This window comes from Sylvia atricapilla, chromosome 17 (genome assembly GCF_009819655.1).
Source record: "Sylvia atricapilla isolate bSylAtr1 chromosome 17, bSylAtr1.pri, whole genome shotgun sequence".
Lineage (NCBI taxonomy): Eukaryota > Metazoa > Chordata > Aves > Passeriformes > Sylviidae > Sylvia > Sylvia atricapilla.
In genome coordinates this window covers 6,873,098-6,897,284 of record NC_089156.1, presented here as the reverse complement: position 1 = coordinate 6,897,284, position 24,187 = coordinate 6,873,098, and the positions used below count along the sequence as shown (strand labels likewise).

Below are 24,187 nucleotides of genomic sequence, written 5' to 3'. Positions count from 1 at the left end.
TTCTCTCTCTAGGAACGCTTCAAAGAGGACATTTGTTTTTGTGAAAAGCAGATGCCAGTTGTGCATTTGTTCCAATTTGCCTTGGGTGAGCTGTCATTTCTCTGTGGACACTGCAGTACCCTTCCACAGAGGGATGACTGACAGGAGGAATTTTTCTCCATCCTGATCTGGTGACCTTTCCCCAGTCACTTCACAGTTGTTCATCGATATAAAAAAGCACTTAATTTGCTCTGAAGAATATGTGAGGCCCAGTTAACAACCTCTATTCACTAAGCCCTGTTGCTAAGGGAAAGGTAAGTGTGAGCATACAATTATAGCAGTAGGGAGACTTGAAATGTGTGCTAATTCACCAGTAGAAGGTCAGTATTCTACCAAGTCATCCCTTTTTCCTTTGAAATGTCTCCAATCTGTGAAGGAAGGGGAGCAAAGTGTTTTGCTACTATGTTAAGTCTTCATTATTCTATATTTAAAATGTTTTTATAATTAATTAAAAAAAACAAAACCCCACTGTAAATACTGAGTATCTCCCTCAGAATACCAACTTAAAATGGCTACAGCACTGAGCACTCTCTGCTTATCAGCTCCCATCTCTACAGAGGAAATACTATGGCAGATCATGACACAGACCAATCTGACAAAATTACTGGCAGACTTTTAGGATAGCAATTTCCTATCAGCAGCAACAGAGTTCACCAATTTTGTCCCACTGAAGATTAAATGAAGATTTGCATTGCATTATTCTACTCTTCTTGCAGCTTTGGTGGAACAGTCAAAGCAGAGAGTGAGAATATTGAGTAAAAACAGCAGCATCAGTTAGGGAAGAAGTGGAAATACAGGTTCTTCTGAACAAGAGCAATAGGTTTTTAAGGTATGAAAATGGCAGATCTATTTTATGATGCAATGTCTAAGGAAAACTCTGATTTAGCAATGCAGATGACACAACTCCTGCTTGTGGAGGAGAAATGTGTTCTGCAGCATGTCTGGTAAGATCAAAGTTAGAGGTGCTCAGATCTGCTCAACACTGGGGAAGCAGGAGAACTGTATCATCCTGTCTGGGACAAGTTAAAGCTGTGCCATGCTCTCCATCAAAGATGAACCACACTGTGAGCTTCAAATGCTCTTCAGCAGCAAATCCCAGACACTCAAATACTAACCAAGGAAATACATTACTGAATTATACCAGATCAGTATCTGAAAAAAATAAATTAAAGCAGTGACTAATTTAAACTCACAATTCTGATTTGAGATATGCTTTGATCCAGTACACATCTAGTTCTAGCTATGATTTTTTTTACCTTGTTCCATAATTTGGGCAACGAACACACAAAGCTGCATACTTGTTCAGTATAGGACGGATATAATCCTTCCCTTGGTCTTCAATTGCAGGGTCTGGCAGTTGACTGAAAAAAGTAGGAAAAGTAGTTAAAAAAACCCCAAATCTCCAATATTAACACATTCATCCCTCTAGAACTAGAAGGAGTTCCAGGACATGCCTGAGATCACAGTGAAAGGCAGGGGTAAAGCAGAAGAGAGGGGCTAATGGACAAAAACCCATCAGAAAGGAATGGAATACTATGATTAAAACAACCACTGCCCCCACTAAATTCCTATAATGTGCACACACACAAAGAGATCACAAAGTAATATGAAACAGGATATTGTAAGAAAGTTCAAAGCTAGTGCATGCCCACATGTTCATATTTATTATGAAAAGATCATTTCATCTTCAAGTGTGATTTGGAAAGATTACAGGCTTAGTTTTAAATATTGCTTTTTGTAAGTAAATATTTCCCTTTTATAATCAGATGGTTTCAGATGAGATCAAATGGAATTACTGAACATTAAGGGCATCATTTGACTATATTATATCTTATACCTTAGTCTTTCTACTAGTAGAAAGTATAAAGTCCTAACAATTTTTAAAAAAAAATCTCTTGGTGTGATAGCAGATGAAAAAAGCTATTAAGACAGCTTAGCAGACTCCCCAGTTCCTACTCATTGCTCAGTTAGCTGAGTTCTTATGTAAAACTTTAGTCTGAACTGCTGAAAAACCCCACATTTACGACTGCTGGCATTAAAATTCGCTGTTAAGTTTGGGAAATCTGATCTATATACCAGAAACAGCTTTGCTTCAACTCTAATCACTTCCCAGACAGATAAAAGTCAAGGTAAACATAGAAGAATTTGCTCACCATATGGTGAGCAATGATATGAATTCAGACCACAGCATCTCCCGTACCCTATGCCAAGTCTGCACACTGAAGTGACATCAACCTCCTTTCCTTCTGAACATCCAGCTGATGGGCTCAGGTTCACTGTGCCACCAGCTGTGAGTGCAGGAAGCTTCCTTACATCTCAGACCCAGCTCTTGGGGACTTACTTGACTGGAAGTTCCCTGACTGACCTCCTACAGCTGGACTGAACAAATACTTCCTCACCTCCTTCCCTCACTTAGCCTGAAACAACTACACTTTTGAGGAAGGCAGCTGGTTGTACTTTGAAGTGCTGCTTCTCCACCTTCTGTCCACACTCTGAGCAGCAATACAGAACAGTAAAAGCTACTAACACAAACCTGCTCACCACCTCCGAGGGTGCTGAGGCCCTGGCACAGGTTACCCAGAGAAGCTGTGGATGCCCCATCCCTGGAAGTGTTCGAGGCCAGGTTGGATGGGTCTCTGAGCAACCTGTGTTAGTGGACAGTGTCCCTGTCCATGACAGAGGTTGGCACCAGAAGATCTTTAAGGTCTCTTCCCACCCAAATCATTTTATGAACTGTGTAAACAAGTGCTTTCTCTAAGTGCAGTAACCAAACCTACCTGAGCCTCCAAAAAGCTGACAGCAAGTAGCTTGCACATCCCTAGTCATGTACTCATTGCCCTTACTAAGAGAAGTGCAATCTTTAAAAAACCAAGGGCACAGAGAAACCAGTGTACAGCTGATGAGTTCTAAGACTGCAGTAGCCTTAATTGTATCTCCTGCTTAAAAATCAATATGGTTCAAAGTCAGGCTCTGTGAGAACACTACTTTCAATTAGTATCAAGGCAAAATGCTTGTTTCTTTCAGAACAGTTTCTATATGCATTTTTTTTTAATGGGTCATATTGTATTTTGAGTAAATTCCAGCTATCATGTTCTTACGGCTCTTGATTGTTCATCACTGTGAGAAGCTCCTTCACCAAATCTTCTTTGGTAAGGTCTTCACTTCTCTTGACCACTTCTGTAAAAAGCTGCTTCCCATATTGAACCTTCTTCCATGGTGTATCCAACAAAGAGTTACTCAATCCATATATTCCTACACACACACAGGGACACCAAAATAGCCCAATTTAATTGGAAAGTGCATTCTAGTGATTTCAGTTGTCATTACAGATTTAAAAAATTTTAATAAAGTGTAAGAGATTCCCCAGCTAGCCTTTACCCGCAGGTGTGCCATAAACACACAAGTCCCATTACTGAACAGGAGAATACAGCAGGCTCCCATCTTATGCTGGGCTGTGCTTAAGCACTCCCCTGTGTAATGTTCAGTACTTGGTTTCAGTTGTACTCTAGTCCATATCTACAACAGTTAGTTTAAATTTCTGGTTTCCTAAACTATGAAAGCACAACAGAATTTTATTATTTCTGCAATCTAGTCTTGTCCAGTTTAGTGATATTAATCAAAAGTTATCTTTGCCTCTGACTGTACTTTTGAAAAACACTGCAAAGCAACACTGGATGACAAGAAGGACCTTTCTCTTTTGAGGCACCCTCTCACCACAATCCAGACAAGTGAGATTCCCAAACATCCTCTCTTCCTAAAGGCAATCACATACACAGGAGTCTGTTGCCTGAGCAGAGACACCAGAACTACCTTTGGTACAGTCTGCAGTTACCCAGAATTTGTGACTCAGTTTCTCTTTACAACATGGCCAGATTTTAAATTAAAAAAAGTCTGTATTAAAAACTGTTTTATGTTTGCAGTTGCCTACTGGCAGCCACATTTTGACCATTAACCTAAGTTGGCAAAGTAAGGCTCTGCCATCAACTGTTACCAACCAGCTACACTGATCAGAGCCTTCCATGTGTCCTGGTTCCATTTAAACTGCTTTTTGATGATGAATTCTGGAGCACTGTTCTCTGGAGCGAGCTAGCAAAGAACTAGATTTGAGATGTTACCTAAGCAGTATTCCACTAATTGCATTGCAGGTGAGTACACTAACATGGACAGAAACTTTTAATGAGCTATTGATTCTTTACTGAAAGTTATTAACAAAAACTTAGATGAATTCAAGGATATTTAATAATATTTTCTTTTAAAGAATGCAAAGAAAAAGTCAGTCAGCAAAGACAATGCTTAAGTAGCTAAATTACTAGAACAATACACAGGTACATAAGAAAAAGTAATATTCAGACCTTTCTGAAGAAAACCTACCAGGATTTAGGAAAACAGGTTCTGGATCTCCTTTGTTTCCATAGTAGCAAATTACATCTCCTTTGGTGGTACTGAAAAATACAAATACAAATTTCTCCTTGAAAAGCCATCAGCTTCTATATTTGATTATGCTTTAATTTCATGCAATCTTTGAGCACAGTAAGATGCTTCTCCCACTGTTACTCCTGTGATACCAGACATTGATGAGTTTTATTACTTTCCTCCTCTCAAAACACTGTATTAGCTGCACCACTATCAAGAAGTACCATTATCATTTTTAAACATAACAGCAATAAAATTCAGTAAAACCCTGTAACTTCTGCATGAAAATAGCAGGCCTAATGACAAAAACCTGGTTTTGATTAAGTGGAGATTTAGTTGCCTGGGAGAAGGGGGCATGTGAAAACAGCAGAACTGTCCATCACAGCAAGTACCCTCTCCCCATCACCTCTTTTGAATCCTTCCTGCATTCTAAGCCACTGACTGCTGTGGGCCACTGATGGCAGAAGGGCATTTTAGAGCCACTTCCAGCAATGCTGCAGGGCACAGTTGGGTCATTTGAGCATTTCTTGCCTGTTTTCAGATCACTGTAGTCACTGAATCTCTCTCTAATTGTAGGCACTGGCTGCAGCACTTGCTCTCTCTTGTGCACAGAGTGTAGGGAGGGTCTTGCACATGGTTCAGAGACAGCTCCAACACTGCAAACAACTCTTATTTGACAGAGATGGTATCAGCATATCCAAACAGCAGGGACCTAAATAGTCTCACTCATACTGACAACACACACCAAAACAACTGATAAGGGAAAAAAACCAAAACAAGCAAAGTCATCAATAAGTCTTGTGTGCCCTGTGGGAAATGGATTGCCATTAGATGGCCCACTCTCAACATCCCTCAATCAGCTGACATGGAGTACTGATTCCTCAGATCATTTCCAGTTGGTGGGGTTTCTTTTGTTTTATTAATTTGCCAGAATACAGCAATGAGATCTAATTCTGTATTTGCCCCAGTGATTTACTTGCTCACAGTTACCAACAAACACATTCTGACCATAGTTCAGTTTTTAATTTGTCTCCCAAGTTCCAGCTCCTCAGACAGCAGATAAACTTTTAAAATTGAAAAAAAAACCCGCAAAAACACAAAAATCAAAACAAAAAGCCAAACACAAAAATTGCAGTTAAGATTAATTTTGGATTAGGTAGCATAAACCAAAATACAGGAGAGAAGCCATTTCCAGCTCCTCATTTTTTTCCTAAGATAAAAAGGAGTATCTCTGCACTGATGCAAATCAGAGTATATAGAATGCAATCTCATTAATGATATACTGGAACTTAAATTGCTCTGCATAACTTAGCATCCGCTACTCAAACCTTAATAACAAGCAAAACAGTCTTGATTTAGCTGTTTATATTCTTCTTGAAAAGCCATTATGAAAGACATTCTACAGTGTCCTTTGCAAGACAGCCAAATGAAGAAGGAAATATCAATTAATTATAGAAGTCAGAAGATTCAGGAAGAGGAATACAAAAAAGAAGCCCATATAAAGCAAAAATAGAACCGCCTTTCTCTGTGCACTACTCTTCCTCCTCCCAAACCCCTAAGAGCTTTCTGATACCACACAGAAAGATGATCAAGTTTTTCAGCACAGGCAGAAGACACCCATCATAGCAGGCATATTGTATAGTCTATTTTTATTGTTAAATATCATATAAGATCTCAGTTACTCAATTCACAGTTTATCGATTGTTATAAGAAATGTGTAATTTTTCTGAACTTTCCTCTAGTGGCTTAAAAGATATTTATTTTCCTTATCTTTTTCTTCTCATCCTTAAGATCCTTGTTCAAATTTATTTATGGTGATGTTAAGACTTACTGACCAGCTGAACTCTCCACAGACAACAGCCCACCTCAGGTTTTTTTAGTTAAGACATCAGAAATCACAGAAACTATTGTACTGGTGCATTAACTACTCTCTTTGCAAATTCCTGCTGTAGAAGGTCTGTGAAGAGAAAAGATCAGAGCAATTGTTCTAACCTGAAGTCTCAGAAGACAGTGTTAGATGGCAAGGTGGACAAATGGCCCAAGGAAGCCCTGGAACACAGCTGTAAGAGAAGGCCTGTCTCAGATGACACTGCATGGTGAATAAGCTGGCACTGCTGACTTCCTTTAGAATGGCTTTTTACATGAAAGAATATAATCCTCTAGCATGTCTTCTAAGATTTCTGTCACTGACAAATTCAGTAACAAGATCCCCTGGAGTTGAGCAAGAAGACAGGGAATACATACAAACTGCAGGGTCGCTAATTCAGGACATCTGTATTTTATGGCATGCACACTCCCCAGATGAGCGTTTTCACTTACCTCCACGGCAGCACTGCTGCTGCCTTCTGTCAAAGGAAGACTAAAGCCTCCCAAGAGACTTCTGAAATGGGGATACTTTCAAAATTTAGTTCACTGTGCCAGTCAGCTACTCTTTCTTTTATCATTTGGCTCTGCCTATTCCCTTCCTACTGTTTACAGGCACTCAGTACTGAACATCAAAGCAGAAGCCAAGATGAAAAAAATCACTGTAAGCTTGATCACAGCAATAGCCTCAAAACCCTGGCCCATACTCAAGATTCTCTTCCCTCCCAGCCTTACAAGTACAAATACCAATTTCACTGCAGAAGAAATAAAGGCATAATTAAAGTGATGACAATAGGACCCAACAGACATATTTTTAAATCTCAGCCACAGCTGACAGCAGAAAGGAACTAAAATTATGCTCTTAAATACATCATTCTGTCAAAAAATGTAAGCAATAATGAATGTTCTAGGAAATATTCTATGCAGCACAAATCTCAGTAGTAATAGAAGCTTCATAGCAACATGAAAGCCATACAGAGTTTGCCACAATCACTTCTTAATGCTGATGAAACATAAGCAATGTCCTTCTGCACTCCTGCCCTGCTTCAACTTCAAGGTGTCTCCAAGTGATATCCAACAAAAACTCAGAATGAAAGAAAAAGGGAAAAAGTATTGAGGCAGTAAAGTTGCATAGAGTGTGGTTATCACCAAGTGATCACTCCCCTGGGCACTGAGCTCTACTCTGCCACAGACAAGGGCATTGGATTGTTTTATGAATAATCTGTGCATGTATTTTTTCAGCAAGGACAAAAGATGAAACTGGCAGCAACACTGAAATGCTGTACAGTAGTTTCCAATAAGTAGTATGGTTCACAGATTCATTTTCTTTTCTTCAAATGTTCATGAGCTGATCAGATAACTCTTTCTGTTCTGAAGCTAAAAATAAACAAGCAAACACCAAACCACCAACCATAAAGCCCAAATATGTACCATCTACTGTCAAATAAAATGGTGAAAAGAATTCTGCTGGATACTCATAGCACACAAAGTCTGCCTTAAAACACTACTCTGATTTTGTTCTCGGTGTTTAAACATTTCTTTGGCGCTGTCCTAGTATTTTGGGCCAGGCAGAAGCTGACACCAGAGGAAAGAGATAAAATAAAGTTTTTCAGAAGCATTTTTCTTTCTTTTGACATTGGACTGTCCATTCATCCACTGTAAATGACTAAAGATCTATGCAGAAATACCTCATTTTCATGAGGGAGCCACAAGAAGCAAGACAGGTGTACTCTCCAAAGGTGATACTGAATTAGGACAGTGCATGAGAAGAAAAGGAAATGAGCTTACAGAGCAATCCCAGGGACCTGATCATCCATGTTCTTTTCACACCAGCACTCTGCCAATCCAGTCTCTGGAGAGCAATCAAATCCTTCCCACCCAGCCAGGTCATGCTAAGGGAGAGCCTGCAGGTGATGGTACAGTTTACTACATTCTCCCTGCAGGGACTGAAAACTGGCTGTGACAGGGGAGAGCAGAAAAACTCACCCAAAAGGCATTTTTCTGCAATCCCCTCCAGCTGACTTGTTAGTAAGGGACAATTTGTCTATTCATCGTGGGGGAAGTGATTCACTCCTGTTACACAGAGATCTTACTGCACATAAACTCTGTGGGTTCTAACTCACAGCCTGTCAGAGACTCCACACTTGCTGGGTGGGTGACAAGAAGTTGCCAATTTGTCCTTCAGGGCGGGCACTCTGTATTACACACTTGGCAGTAAGGGACACAAGTCAGTGAGATGCTGCCACAACAGCCCTGACACAAGTTTGAAAGCCTAAGCAGGTGTAGCAGGAGATTTGTTGGACATGAACACAGGTTTCCCCAGGGCAGAAAAGATGTCCTGATCATCAGCAAAAGCAGCTCACTGCCTTCAGGTATTATCACAAATGGAGAAAGAAGGAAAAGCCCTTTGAATATCAAGCAGATATTTACTTAAGAGAGCAGTCCAGCCTCTGATAACCTTGTTCCTTTCTAATCAGACCTACAGACAGTCAAAATGAGAGGAGTGGCAATGCTGCCTTCCTGGAAGCCAATTCTGCAGCTGCAGAAGATTCCAAACAGACACTGTTTGCCACATGCTATAATTCAACATAAAAGTATGTTTGGCATAATTGAATAAATATTCATGACTCTCATACTCAGCAGGTACACCCAAGATGATAAACTGAAAAATCAGAAAAATAAAAGTACTAAGTAATTTTCCTAAAACAAGAAATCAATAGGGTTTGAAGTGACATAAAGAGATGCCACAGAGTAAATAGATTATTACACTAAAAGTGTCAAAACCCATGCATGTTAAAAATAAGAGTCACACCAAGCTGTGGAAATAAACAATGAGATTTTGCAGCCTGTATAGTTGTTTCCAGCTCCCCTTCTCGTATTACTGCACCTGTCATTTAGCATACCTGTCACCATAATCACAAAGAGAGATTTTTTTTTTTTTTTATGGAATGTCTACTTGAAGATTCAAACCTAAATCTCTCTAAACGTGCTGCTTACACTCAGCAGAATCATGTGGTCAGGTACATCCCTTTCCACCAGGGCTTCATTTACACTTTCAATCTGAGTTTCCCCTCCATTTCACACACTCTAACAGAGCCAATCACTATTTGTTACACAACGGAAAAACATGTTAAGAATAGTCCTCAATCTTCGTTTTGAGCAGTAACATGGCCCAACAAAATAGCATCAACTACAATAACATTTTCTATTACACAGAGAAGTAGCTCCCATCCATATACCACATTTTTCTTTGTAGTAATTCTAATTTCCTAAAATTACAAGTTTACAAATCTTATTGAAATTGCTGTGGATCATTAGCTTGCCAAGAATTTCATTTCATCAGAGTATCCAAGGCTAAGGACGTGTCAAAATGGAGAAGTTAATCAACACACACAGCTTTTAGAGTGATACTCAACAAGGAATTATGACCTGTATCACCACAGAAAGACTATTCAATTGAGCAGACAACTCTCTATCAACCCAGCATGGAGCAACAAACAAACAAAACCAGCACAGGAATTACTGCCTTAAATAACATCAATCAACTACTTTAATATTGTCATATCAGCAGCCAACATAACTATTCTATTTGCCTACATTAAAATGAAGAAATCTGCTTGCTAGATCACACCTTGAATAAGATCTTTGCATGAAAACATCTACTTCTACTTATGCAATCTAGCACACAGCTGCATACAGCAGAAAGGTCAAAAAGTCAAATCCTCTGACCATAGTAAAAATTAATTTAGGCGACTGAAAAACTTTGGGAAGTCTCTGGTGAGACAATGAACTTTTATAAAGTAGAGAGTAAAAAGACCAAAAAGCATCAAACCCTCCAACTGTCTGGCTATCTTCTGCTCTGAATTTCTGGAACCATAACCTAGATATTTATTTCTAAGCAGGTACACCAAGCAGAATTACACTCATGGTATCTTCACAGAACTGACTGCTAAGTCTGAGCCACCAGCTGAAGGTGGTCTAACACAGAAAGTGAAAAATGTAAACACAACACCAGTTAGTGAGAGGGTGCTAGAAATGACTTCCACTGAAAACAGTGAACACTCTGGCCTTCTGCTTTAAGTGTATTCCCAGAAGCACATGGAAAAGCCGAGTGGGAGAAGACCCTGCACCATCAGGTTGTCTAATAAGATTAACGCTTCTGCACCAAGTGTGCCAAAGCAGCAGTGTGCTCCTGGCAGTTCAGATGTGCTCCTGGTCATGCAGTGTGCATCCAACTGGGAACTGACACATGGCCTGGAGATGCCTTAGCCCTGGATTTCTATTCTTCTCCATCAGGCAGAATGCAAAGGAAAATCAGCAGATCTACTTGTGCCAACCACACTGATTATAATCAAGCATCCAACATCCTTTCTCGGCTACAGAATTTTTAAGTTAATGTTTATTTGTCTTGTGCTGATTTTTAATGTTTCAGGAAAGATTAATGACACAGACACTCTGACAGGAATAATAGCTTGAAAGCTTTCAGCTTTTCTAAGCCTGCTGCAGCATGTCAACTCTCAGAGAAAAAAGGTGTCTGAGAAATTATGAGCCGAGGTTTTGTTTTCTCAAAATACAAGCCCCAGAGCCTCCAGGGTAAAGGCTAGCTACAGCCTATTGGAGAGTTGCAAGAATTTTTGTGGGAAGCAACAGTCAGAATCCAAGCTAGCCCTCCAGTGTTCTAAAGATTAAAAAAAAAAACAACAAAACAAAAAAACAAAGGAAAGGAAGACCACAAAAAAAAAAAATTAGGGCCTTGCATGCCAATTAGCAAAAAACATGAGGTCTAACTTTAGTTTGTGACAGGCTTTTGTATTGTTACACTTCAGTGCTATGACTTGTAGGTACAGCACTGTTACTATCTTTCTCTCCCTCTGACATTTGAACTGTGATGTTTTGTAGACTTACTTCAAGTCAGCTGCTAATAAATTAAATCCATTGTAAAGATGTCCCTCTACTGAAACTTTCTTCAAGTAAGAGTAGCTGTCCAGATCTGCAGTCAAGAAGTTTGTTACAAGAGCACCTAAGAGAGAGAAGTACATAGAGCAACTTGTATGTGTGTGCTCACTATTCTGACAGGCCTGGTGAAATAAACAGAAAAAAAAAGATTCCTTTTGCCATCAGGCTGTAACAGTGGAAGAAAACCCCAAACCACAAAATCAACCCAAATAACAAACCAACCTTTAAAAATCTTACATCACTGTCACATGTTCACATTAAGAGCTTGACTTTTACTCCGAAGAACTCAGTCAAAAGCTCTCGGTGAAAAATTCTAAGAATTCAAATTACTAACTACTCTAAACTGGATGGACCTTTCCTCTCCTCCCACCTTACAAATTCTTTCTTGAGACCTTTCCTCTCCTCCCACCTTACAAGTTCTTTCTTGTCTTGGTTGACTTCCCTGATATATGCCCCTAAAATGAAATACAAATGACATGGTTCATTTGTTTCACCGTATAACATGTTTTGTCATTGCAATATATTCCCAATCCAGTACCATATGACAGTTGTAAACAGACCTATTTTCACTTTAAAACACAGTTTTGAGCATCCTCTTTGTAAGAGGGTTTTTCCTTTTATTTCTGCTCCTCTGATTTATCAGTGGGGAAGAATAATTTTTAGGCTACCTCCAGCATAATCCAAGTTGCATTCCCTGACACAGGTGTTTGAATACAAATATACTCTCAAGAAAGTTGACTGTAATCTAAAACTAGCTCAATTCTTGCTTAATTTTTCTGCCTGATAATTAGAATTACTTTCCAGAGGAGATGGTGCTGCTGCATTTCTAGTATGAATGTGACTTTAGGCTCTAGGCACTACCTCTTGTTTTACTTAGGCCTGCTTGATCAAAAAATCATTATCCAAGTCAAGTTCCTCACATATGCACCCAAACTCATCAGTTCAAAAATTTTGTTTATAGCACATTAACATTCTATTTGTCCATAAAGCTGTGTTAAGACAATTAATACTGCAATCATCACTATTTTACTGGAACATCAGGACTCGTTTGTATATTCCTTTTTTGTTTTTTATTTCAATTCCTCCATACCTCTTCCTTTTGCATTTTTATCAATCTTTGGCTGCATATAGTTGGTCAGGGCTGCCATCTTGCCTTTCTTACTTATTCCCAGCCATGTCCCTCCTTCTTTTCCCTCCTCCATATCCAGACCTAATGGAATAAGTAAGAGTTAGGTTATTAAATACATTAAATTAAAAAATATCTTCAAACTTACAACATGTTTTCCTTAGATGTATAAGGAAGAAGAAGATTTCTTATTAGAAAGGCAATACCACCACCCTAATAATAAAATTCAGGCCATGATTCCCTTATAAATGATCTTAAAACCACTCAAAACAGCAAGACATACATACCACTAAGGATCTCATTGCTGCTGTCCCAAAATTCGGCTGATTTGGATGGTCTGTGGTAAAATTCATCCCTATTAGCTGCTAGAATAAGCCTGTAGAACCCAAGAGGAAAAAAGACACTATTACTTACAAATTGGAACTTCGCAGTACAGGCAGGAACAGAATCCAATTTTTTCCAGAGCATTAACTCATTTCAAGCATGAAACGATCCTTTATCTCCCATCTCACCTTTACCACTCAGTGTAAAGTTCGACTGACATCTGACAGCACACTTCTCTCTCACTGTCATGAGACACTCAGCAAGTCCATCTTGTTGAGTGAATGAGGCAACTGTCTTTAAAAAATAATACTTACAATAGAAGACACTGAATTAAGATCGCATAAATAACCTTAACATCCCTCAGCACAAAGTTACAGCTTAATTAAAGAAAATTATTATTGTTTTGAAAATTTTTTAAGTGTTTTTCATTGGTAGAACATCCTCACCTGAGGAGCAGGTAATGGATTTGGCTGATCCAAGCAGAGGTAAAAGACAGCTGTGACCCCAGGCAAGGCCTGTGTGGGCTCAGGGCAGCAGGTGACTGCAGACAGACCTGCACAGCTCCAGTGCAGCTCCCAAAGCCCTGCTCATCAGTACCCACAACATCCCCTGCCTTTATTTCAACTGTGAGACAGGGAATGCTCCCCCTTCTCTCCAGCTATGTTGCTTAATTTAATTTTAATGAATGCCATCTTTCAAAAAACTGCAGATTTTCTTAACCAGTTTTCCATAACCTCAGTATCTTCTTCACTGTCAGTTCCTCCTACCAGCTGCAACTCAATTACATCTCCACAGCAGAAGACAAGTTTGCTACTGGAAATTGAAGACAGGCCATACAATTTTAATTCTAATTTTTAGCTACAACACACGAGAATCAATTCCAATGACATCTCATTATTTTGTTCAGCATTCAGATGTACTTACATTTTCTGCAGGTTTCTGAACTTTCCTGCAAATTCATCTCTTCCCTAATACAGTGTTTTGAAAGAGGACTGCGAGGTACAAGTTGCATATTAGAAATACTACAGAAGAATAATCATAATCAACCATAGAGAAACTAGAAAAACCTGACACTTCAATGGCATCCTTTCTGTAAGGTAAGTGCTTAGTATTTTGCCCAACAAAGGTAACATCTGTTGGAAAGCAAACTGTATGTACCTTTTTATCTTTCCAATGCAAATACAAATACAATATTGTTCCTTTCAAATTTACATAATTTCTCTTCTTCTAGCTGATTCTAGCCTTTGAACAACAGGCTTTCTCCTGGTTTACCAAATTTCTGTCATCTTACTTCCACACTCTCCCATTAACAGGATGCAGTCTCCTTTCACAGATTTTTATTTAAATTAATATCTCCACTGTTAAAAAATAATTTGCCTGAAGTGTACTTCTTATCTCCTGAAGCTTCAATTATACTTCGCCTTCAATAATTCTTGACATGAAACTACGGTTTATAGTATCTAAATACTAAAAATAAGTGAAGTCTTTCTTGTGTGATTGAATATTCCCCATCTCAAGTTTACTGCAAATCCCTAAATTTAGCACAAGGCTAGTATACAAGAGCATTATAATAAAAATATCTTTATTTTGTCTTTTATGAAATATAATTATAGTGAAAAGGTGCAATATTAAGTGACCCTCATCTTCTAATATATTGCAAAAAGCCTATTCAGCTATTTTTATAGCTGAAATAATTCAACTGTATTAGGATTTACATATTAAGATTTATTTTAATATCTAGAGAAATGAAAACATGAGAAATCATTCCATTAAAGCAATTTCCTACAATGCAATTCAGCTCCAGAAAAGAGCCTGTGATGATAGCTTTGAAGCTTGAATCATTTATTTATTTGTAAGATGCACACAGTACTATTGAGAAAGATGTAAAGGCAGCATATTACCTCTGACAATAATAATGGACTACAGTAAAGTGCTTGTTACACTGCACTAAACTTTACCACAAATAGGCCTCAAGAGAGAAAACAGAACAAGTTGCAAAGGTACTGGCAGATGGATTTGTTAGTGTGTCGCAAGGGTGAGCTCTTTGCTTCATTAGGTGCTCAAGAAAATTGACCAACGTACTGGTTCAGAAGCCAGAGTCTACCTGGATGGAAAATCCTCCTGAGTGTTACAGAGAACATCTTTTAGCTTGGCCATTTTCTTCTAGCCAATAAGCTCAGTCAGTGACAAGCTGTTTGTCTTTTCAACTTTTAATGCCTACTACTGACACTTTCTTTCAGTTAGAGATGCAAAGCAGAGAACAGTAAGGAAGGTTTAATTGCCTGCTACGTGATGGACAGAGAAATTAGTGTCTGCAGGTACAGGAATTCCATTTTGACTGGGAAAACTGTTCCAAGACCTCACCATGAAATAAACAGAGCTACAGCACAGTGATGATTGAACTGTCAAGAAAAATTACCCTTAGCAAGGACTTGTAAAGAGACATCTCACTTGATCCAATGGCTATAATACTGCTTGGAATTAGGAGGGCTGGGCACCACTCCCAGCTGAGACTCAGACCTCACACTCAGCCCTTCAGAAAGCTGAGGCAAAGATGAAAAAACCACAGGAACTATTAAAAAACAAGAACTTCAACATTTTCCTGAATAAAGAAAAGCAAAAAGATTTAGTTATGGTGCGTTAAAGGAAAAAAAAAAAGGCCTAAAGTTATGTATCTGATCTTAAAATCTGACACCAAGAACACTGTGGCCTTTATCACCCAAACAGGTAGCTCAGAGTGATTTATCTCAGGTATAGAGCAAGGCACTGCTTAACAAAAGATATAGAGAAAGTTAAACACAATTAAATATTCCTGAATTTGGGCCAAACATCTCAAAAGTGTTGTCCTATTCTGACACTGACAGCAGGTTGTTTTCTGATATAAATTAATAATTTCAATCTCGATGCAATTTTTTATAGCAAGCAAACTACTCCAAGTTCTACTTTTAAATATTGATCATGGCAGAAAGTTCACTTGGCAAGCAACTGCAGTTTACATCCAAAGGATTTTCCCAAGAGGCATCAAATTGATGAATCTGTCTTTCTCTAACTACTAATACAAAGCAAGTCGGACCAAATAAATGGATATATTAATTCAGCACCAGTCACATCATAAACAAAATCCCTTTTTAGGCAGGCTGCAGATGCAGAAAGGAATACACTCTGTGGACAACTGAGGTTTTGGTTCTCGTTTCCTCTCTTTCTATAAAATGGCATCTGCTTCTTAATACAAGAGGACAGGAAAACAAGTCAGTGAAAGGCACAATTTACTGAGCAGACTGACTCTGATGGTCTCTGGATGAATACCAATACTTGCACCCTAAAAAACAATATGCAACCTATACAGCATATATAAATACAGAAAGCAATAAACCTTCACAGTTTGAAGTGCTATCTTTTTATTACCTACTCAGTGTACTCGAAGATACTGATGTTGGATGTGAAATTTTAAAATGACAGGCTACAATGAGAGAGAAAGTGACTACTGGATGTTTAATATTTTGCAAACTCACTGTATGACATCAAGAAATTCTTATAAACTTACCTAGAAGCCTGCAACCTTTTTTCTTCAGTTTTTGGCTAAATATTTCATACACATGACTTAGTTTACTGCCTACAGTTTTAACTGTAAGCAGATCTGGGGGAGAGGAAAGGCTAGGGCACGTATTAGAAGTTCCTTGGTTGCAAGCAGGAAGCCCTAAACCTATCTACCACACTGAAAGCAGGGGATAGCTACAACCGTGATGCCCAACAAACAGGATTCCCCTTAGTTTAAATAATAAAGTAGAAGGCAGGACTTCCAAACACTGGAGTACAATATTTAAATGACATACACAGCACATGACAGATCACTAGTAAAAGGTCCATGATTACAAAGCTCAAGAGTCCTGATATAGTCTAAAACCGAAGAGTTGTTACTCTACAGTAACTCCTCCAATGGGGAAAGTCGTGAAGTTAAACACTATAAAAGTACAAGTGAACATATAATACTGATTTGAGTTTGTAATTCACACACTGGCTACAAAAAGGAATTGGGTAAAATATTACACAAACAAGTCTGTTTTAATTGCAACCATCTTACCTGTATGCATTTTTTGAAGCTGGTCGTGGGTCAAATTTGAATAGAAGGATGCACATTGAAGAACTGTTGTTTAAATCTTGTTTCTTCCACAAAGGCTCAATGCAAGTTCATTCTGTAATAGCCTAAAATGGAAATAAAGATTATCTATTACACTACAAATTATAAAAAGAGAAACTTGCTGCTGTGCTGAAGCTTAAGGATTGCAATGTACTGACCAATATCTCACAATACAAGTACATGAATACAAGTTCCAAAATAGAATAGTTCTAAAGACTGGTTTACTAACCAAATTCTTATGGTAGCTCTTTCAAAGCTATACCTGGCTAGTTCAGATTTTTAGGGAAAAAACCTGCATCAGGAAAATATTGACAAAGTCTAGAGTGCTAGCAATACATGAAAAAAAGACTGTCATGCAATTTTCTGCTCATTACCAATAAAGTACCTTTACTTTTCTTCCTTCTCTTAAGTAAGGCAAAATGCTTCTGTTAGAATAAAAGAGAAAATACGACTCAAACTGTTGCAGAAGCCAGAAAAAGCCTCATTAAAGACACTCACAGACCTGCAAATAAAGTATAATTTAGTAATGATAATGGCCAAGCTATTATCAATGCCCAGGAGAAATTATTATTGTTTAGCATTGGGTAAAAGATCAGGTACAAACAGAAATACATTGGATGTTTTGTGTCTAGAGTTTACATTTTGATGAGGAGTTTCCAGCACTTGTGCTGTATTTAAAATTTTGGTCATGCAGATGGAATAACGAATGTGTTTTCCATTGCAAACCAACAAAACAGTTTTCAAATACTTTGTGTTGTCCAATCAACGTTTTTCTGGTAATAAAACTGCAGTCTGATCTTTACTTTTTGTGCCTGCTCAAGCAATTACTGGAGTGCTCCCACCCAATGACACAAACCCATTTTTTGCTGCTACTGAGAGCTTTTGCCATGCAAAGGCTTTCAAAGTAAGCCAAGGGAAGAGGGAGGCAGAATTCAACATCACAACTCTAAGGCCATCTGAGCAACCCAATGATTGAAAAGACTTCTGTACAAAAAGCAGGATTTTTAAATGTACTTCCAAGGCATGTAGCAAGTGTCTCTCTTGCTCTTTCTCTGTAATTTGTCATAAGAGATATCAAGAAATGGATCATCTTGACTACATTCACACTAGCAGAAATAGACCTGCAAGTGCAGCATTTATACAGATTTTTTTTTAAATTAACACTTGCCCATAGCTGCTGGCTCCTGTTCAGTCACAGCTCAGCACTACAACCAGCCTGCTGTTGTTGTCATAGCACAACAAGTTCCCTCTTGCAACCCAATATCCTGCAAGGAGACTCTTCTGCTGCAGGACATGAAATAACTCACAAATTGGTGCAACACTCCTGACACGCTTGACAAGAAAATTAGTGCACAGGAGCGTGTGTGTGTATGTATATATAAAAATATACCTCCAAGTATTTTAAATTCTCTTCGCTGACAAAAGGAATTTCCCTCCCGAGTTGACTCATAATCTATGAGCTAAGAGCAGCAATAACAGAGCTATTCCAGCTATTTTCTGTTTTACAGGTTGCACAATAAGGCACTGAAAACTGAATTAAATCACATGGTTGGCCTTCTTTGCCTTTATCAAGTCAATCCCAAAATAAATGCCGCAGAAATTCATCATAAAATGAAGACGCAGTCATGAATTTCGGATAACTGATTTACTAGCCAGGTCTAAAGAAGACCCATAGCCAGCTTTATAGAGAAAAACTAACCACTTTTGAGACGGTGACATGCCCCTTCTCAGACTCCTATTGCTGAATTTTCAGTAGACTGCAATCACACTGGACTTGAACTACCAATACTGGAAGATTTGGATCTTCTACACACAGACTATTTCAGAAATAACAATCACAGCTCAGAAGAGATCACCTTCAAATCTATGGGTTCCAAGGTTCCCCTCCACAGCACTACTGTATGCTGGGCAATCCTGAAAACTCTTTTTTTCTTTTTGCAAAGTGCAAAGAAACTCACTTGGTGAAAGCAGGAATACAAAATACAATTTTAATCACAACTATCACTGAGTACTCTTGCTGACTGTGGATATATGGCTACTAGTATTCATCAGGTGCCTTGCCAGATAATTAAATGGATTACTTGACAAAAAATTGTTTGCAGTTAATCATTCGTAAGACCACTATTTTAATAAACAGGTTTCAGGCTCCATTAGCTGATTTATTGAGTTCCCTTCAAATAATCAAGTAGGTCCAGCTGTTCATGCAAAACTACTGGCCAGCAAAAAGATTAAACAAAATCTGCCAATCAGAAAACAGCTGCAAAATAAGTTTCAATGCTCATCACAGTTATCTAGAGGGACAAATATTTTGTACACTTCAATACCTTTCTAGAATCACTAGTCATTATTATTAGGTACTATGGCTTTGAAAGAACCTTTTTTTGTCACCCCATCAACCCTGCTTGATGTTATTACAGTTCTTTACATTTATGCTTTTATTAACCTCAAATACCAAACCAGCACTTTTTATCTCAGGTTCCACCTGCCAGCCTTGAGACAAGCATAAATGTTTATAGGTCCTACATAAACAGTCCAACCTTTTTTTTTTTTTTTTTTTTTTTTGACAGAAGTGTTTAAGCCAGATAAAGCAGAGCTACCCTTTAAAATAGCAGCAACACTTAACTGGCAAAGGAGGCAAGTAATGTACTTTGGTATTTCCTTTGATCAAAGTTAACATTGCACTTGCAACACCTGTTGTGGATATTACCCTTAAATTCTTAATTAGAAGCATAGTGTAAGTCAGACTCCAATTTGGATATTCTGAAATTTACGATAATTTACAAAACACTAAGAGGAAAAAACAACCTGAAGAGAGGCTGTCATAGACATAGTCAGTATATAAACAGTCAAAAACTCCATGCAGGTGCCATTCTCTTGAGCTCAAAAGCTGGTGCTGCAACTACAGAGACGAGACGAGCACATTGCACAGAGCTGGAGCTGCAAAACAAATGTGCTCCACTCAGCTGAGTCCCCACAGACCAAGGAGGGGAGAAGGTGAAAAAGATTAGGCCAGCACTGACTTCCACTTGCAACTTGATCCTACAGCGACTCCAAAGCTAGATCAAAAGCTGATTTTCGAGCTCCATTTCTGCAGAAAATGTGTCTTCAGAGCCATCCTTAGAGATGCAGGAGGTGCCATAGTTTGAAGAGTTCAAATAGAAAAGGCTAAGTTCTGGTACAACACTTGTTTTCTGATTTTCTTTTTGAGGAGAATACAAGCCAGAATATACACACTATGCAAAGTAGCAAGGTCTGCAAGAAGAGGGAAGAAATTTTCTCTGCTCTAGATTGGAGACAGCGAAGACTTCTCTCTGGAAAATGAGCTTTTATAAATTCTAGTTTGCTTATTCCTAGTCAATAAGACAACAGTTACCAAGGATGACATGATAGCAACAATCTCCTATTTCTGTAATGTTTCTGGTTTGCTGTCCAACTTATGCCTAATACACTCAAACCAGCTTGACGAGAACCACAAACATCCTGTAATTAAGCGTTCTGCTCCAAATGGCACCACTAATTTGGAAATGACATTCAAGTAACTAACATTCTTGTTCTGTGCTACAGTACTCTGTTAGACAGCACAGTGTGTTGTTTTGCTCATTTGAAGGATCTGTTAAAAGCCTGAGTGGATACACGCCAGCATAAGGTAGCATTTAGAGGGACTTTTCAAGAGACCCAAACATGATAGATTGTGTATGTTCTTTTCATAGGGTTCTACAATCATTTGGTTGATTAGAAGCAATCAGTTCACAATTTGGCATAAAACTATTTTACCCTAAAGAATTCCCAGTAGCAGGCTTTGAAAAATGAAGCCATTTGTTATGTATTTTGTATTCACAAATGAAGCATCATAAATAACATCTGTCAGTTACCACAGTGATCTGAATTGCTTCTCAACTGATCCAAAGCTATTGTTTAGGTGGAGCCTAAAATACAGCTAAAAACATTATTCACTGGAATCTGCTAGTTTCATGTACTACAACAATAACTTGTGGTCCGTGGAGTACAGAACTATTCTGCTGTCTCTTTTGAGTATGTCCAAATGAAACTCAGCCCTACAGTCCTCAAATGTCCATAAAAGGGCCTTAAAACTGGATGAATTTTCTTGCGCTACTGAAATGAGGTGTTTTTTTAATAGCAAACTTTATCAAAAATAAGAGATGCTTGATCAGTTCTTAAAAATAAATCTTTTTTTTTTCCCTCTGAGAAAAGCGTCTCATGGCTGCATTTTTAAAGCATTTTACTGTTTTGTTTTTGCACTCCCCTTGTGTACCAAATGCTCCATTGTAGCAATACAATAACCAAAGATGAAGTGGAATAGATGGATCTATAATCTGATGACTTCCAGGTTGCTCCCTATGAAGAGCATTTGTAAGTAACTCAGGCTTTGTAACCCTATTAAGGTGAAGAGTCAGTCTGCCCTGCAAGAGACAACAAACTTATGAAACAGAAAATAACATATTAGGTGAATGGCACTCCCAAGTTTAATGGGCTAATTTTATTTTCAGCTGCTTAATTTCTCTCTGGCTTTTTAGCAGATTATGTCCACTGTACAGCTCCCATGAGGAACAAACGCCAGCAAACAGCACCTTTCACCACATCGTGCTTTAGAAACGTTTACAAGAATGGAGTAAAACAACCTTTGCCCCAGTTTCTCAAGAGCACGAGTTTCTCCTCAGCCACGGATCTTCAGACCCAGAGCCTTTTGCAAGGCTCGTTCCTTAGATAAAAGCTGTATTTTTAGCTTGTTCAATTCTTAGGTTTTCTTCAGGGAGGAACCACCAAAAGACATTAGTAGTTTTTTGTCTACCTGTGACTACTTCTTCACCTCAAAGGGTCACCACCTATTAAAATTTAATTTAAAAATTACTTTATTACTGCTGTACGCTTAGAATGACTCCTGTACGTGACGCAAGTACCAACCAGCCACCACCTCCGCAGGAATGACAGGCCCTCGCATAACCAAGGGAAAACAGGTGTGAACCGACACCTGAAAACATCCCCGGAGGTGCCGCTGGATAAATTTAGGATTAAAATCTTAAGCAAACGGCGCTCAGGAGCAGCACCTTCCTCGGCGGGGAGGGCCGGGGCTGTGGCGGCGGCCAGAACGGCACACACAGCCCCCCAAAGCAGGAGCCCGTCCGCTCCGGCTGCTGTGGCAGCCGAGGCTCCCCGGGCTGTGCCCGAGCCCGGCCCGCGGCCACGGTGACCACGGTGACCCCGGCGCCTCGCTCCCTCCCGGGCCTCCCTCCCTCACTCACCCACGGCCGCCGCACCGCGTCCCCCGCGCCGCTTCCGGAGGGCGGCCGGGCCCAGGGCACCGCCCCTGCGGGGGCGGCCCGCTCCTCCCGCTCCTCCCGCTCCGCCCGCTCCTCCCGCCGCCGGGGCACCGGGCCGCCCGCTCCTCCCGTTCCTCCCGCCGCCACTGGGGCACCGGGCCGCCCGCTCCTCCCGCTCCTCCCGCCGCCGCCGGGGCACCGGCCCGCCCGCTCCTCCCGCCGCTGGGGCACCGGGCCGCCCGCTCCTCCCGCCCCGTGCCCGCTCCGCCCGCCGCCGGGGCACCGGCCCGCCCGCTCCTCCCGCCGCTGCTGCGGGCAGCTGACCCGTGCCCGGGCCGTGTCCCGGTGATACCGGCACCGAACCCGTGCCCCGGGCCCTGTCCCGGTGATACTGACACCTTCCCTGTGCCCCGGGCTGGGGCCGTGTCCCGCTGATACCGACACCTTCCCCGTGCCGTGTTCTGCCGGCGCCGCCACCTAACCCGTGCCTCTATCCGGGGCCGTATTCTGCTAATACCGACATCTTCCCCGTGCCCCGGGCTGGGGCCGTGTCCTGCCGGCACCGGCACCGGCACCTTCCCCGTGCCCCGGGCCGTGTCCCGGTGATACCGGCACCTAACCCGTGCCCCGGGCCGTGTCCCGGTGATACCGGCACCTTCCCCGTGCCCCGGGCTGGGGCCGTGTCCCGGTGATACCGGCCCCTTCCCCGTGCCCCGGGCCGTGTCCCGGTGATACCGACACCTTCCCCGTGCCCCGGGCTGGGGCCGTCTCCCGGTGATACCGGCCCCTTCCCCGTGCCCCGGGCCGTGTCCCGGTGATACCGGCCCCTTCCCCGTGCCCCGGGCTGGGGCCGTGTCCCGGTGATACCGGCCCCTTCCCCGTGCCCCGGGCTGGGGCCGTGTCCCGGTGATACCGGCCCCTTCCCCGTGCCCCGGGCTGGGGCCGTGTCCCGGTGATACCGGCCCCTTCCCCGTGCCCCGGGCCGTGCCCCGCGGGCCCTGCCGGCACCGGCCCCTTCCCCGTGCCCCGGGCCGTCTCCCGGTGATACCGGCACCTAACCCGTGCCCCGTGCCGTGTCCCGGTGATACCGGCCCCTTCCCCGTGCCCCGGGCCGTGCCCCGCGGGCCCTGCCGGCACCGGCCCCTTCCCCGTGCCCCGGGCCGTCTCCCGGTGATACCGGCACCTAACCCGTGCCCCGTGCCGTGTCCCGGTGATACCGGCACCTTCCCCGTGCCCCGGGCCGTGTCCCGGTGATACCGGCACCTTCCCTGTGCCCCGGGCCGTGCCCCGCGGGCCCTGCCGGCACCGGCACCTTCCCCGTGCCCCGGGCCGTGTCCCGCCGGCACCTTCCCGTGCCCCGGGCCGTGCCCCGGTGATACCGGCCCCTTCCCCGTGCCCCGGGCCGTGCCCCGCGGGCGCTGCCGGCCCTGCACCCGGGGACGCCGGTGGGACACGGGCCCGCAGCCCGCAGCGCACTCGGGATGCATGAGCTGCCTCCTGACTGCCTCAGCCTGCTGCCGGCATGCCTGGCTTCCAGCCGAGACGAGAAATTCGGGTAGTAGAGTTGTTTTTTTTCACTGTTGGGGTGGTCGGGCATTGGAACAGATTACCCAGGGAGGTGGCAGTGCCGCCGCCATCCTTGGAGGTGTTTAAGATGTGGTTAATGTGGTTTAGTGGTTTATAAGTTACAGTGGTAATCAAGTTGGACTTCATGATCTTAAAGGTCTCTTCTCACCTTGCTGATTCTATGAGTCTGTGAAGGTGTGAAAAATAACATTACAATAACTTCACAGCGCTCATACCTGTGAGGACAGACACAGCCAGGCTGCTGACAATCTCAGGGGGTTTGGATGTAGCTGCTGACCCCTGAGAACAAGGCCCCTGGGTGGGATGCTGCTCCTCTGACCACCTGCAGCAGAGACTCTGCTACCAGGAAGGCCCCAGAGCCACTGAGCCTGAGCTTGCAATGGGATGAATTCCAGCCAGCAAAGCTTTCCTGAGGAGTGAGGAAAACACAAGTGACAATGTCAAATTTGCTTTCAGTTATTA

At 41.6% G+C, this 24,187-nt stretch overlaps 1 protein-coding gene across 5 annotated transcripts in view; it reads right to left on the bottom strand.

Moving 5' to 3' along the window:
- Nucleotides 1-24,187, bottom strand: part of TANGO2 (transport and golgi organization 2 homolog) — a 423,798-nt gene that overhangs the window by 3,392 nt on the left and 396,219 nt on the right. Inside the window, exons 2-9 of one of the 5 annotated variants that reach the window (XM_066331428.1) lie at nucleotides 22,121-22,139; nucleotides 16,803-16,924; nucleotides 12,685-12,773; nucleotides 12,362-12,481; nucleotides 11,221-11,335; nucleotides 4,411-4,481; nucleotides 3,138-3,291; nucleotides 1,296-1,400 (exon numbers count right to left, since the gene is read on the bottom strand). In XM_066331428.1, coding sequence (XP_066187525.1) covers nucleotides 1,296-1,400; nucleotides 3,138-3,291; nucleotides 4,411-4,481; nucleotides 11,221-11,335; nucleotides 12,362-12,481; nucleotides 12,685-12,773; nucleotides 16,803-16,858 — 710 coding nt within the window. In that variant the 5' untranslated portion in view covers nucleotides 16,859-16,924; nucleotides 22,121-22,139. Of the gene's footprint in view, nucleotides 1-1,295; nucleotides 1,401-3,137; nucleotides 3,292-4,410; nucleotides 4,482-11,220; nucleotides 11,336-12,361; nucleotides 12,482-12,684; nucleotides 12,866-12,909; nucleotides 13,027-16,802; nucleotides 16,925-22,120; nucleotides 22,220-24,187 lie in introns of those variants that run through there. The other 4 variants (XM_066331427.1, XM_066331430.1, XM_066331426.1 and 1 more) reach the window with 4 other exon arrangements.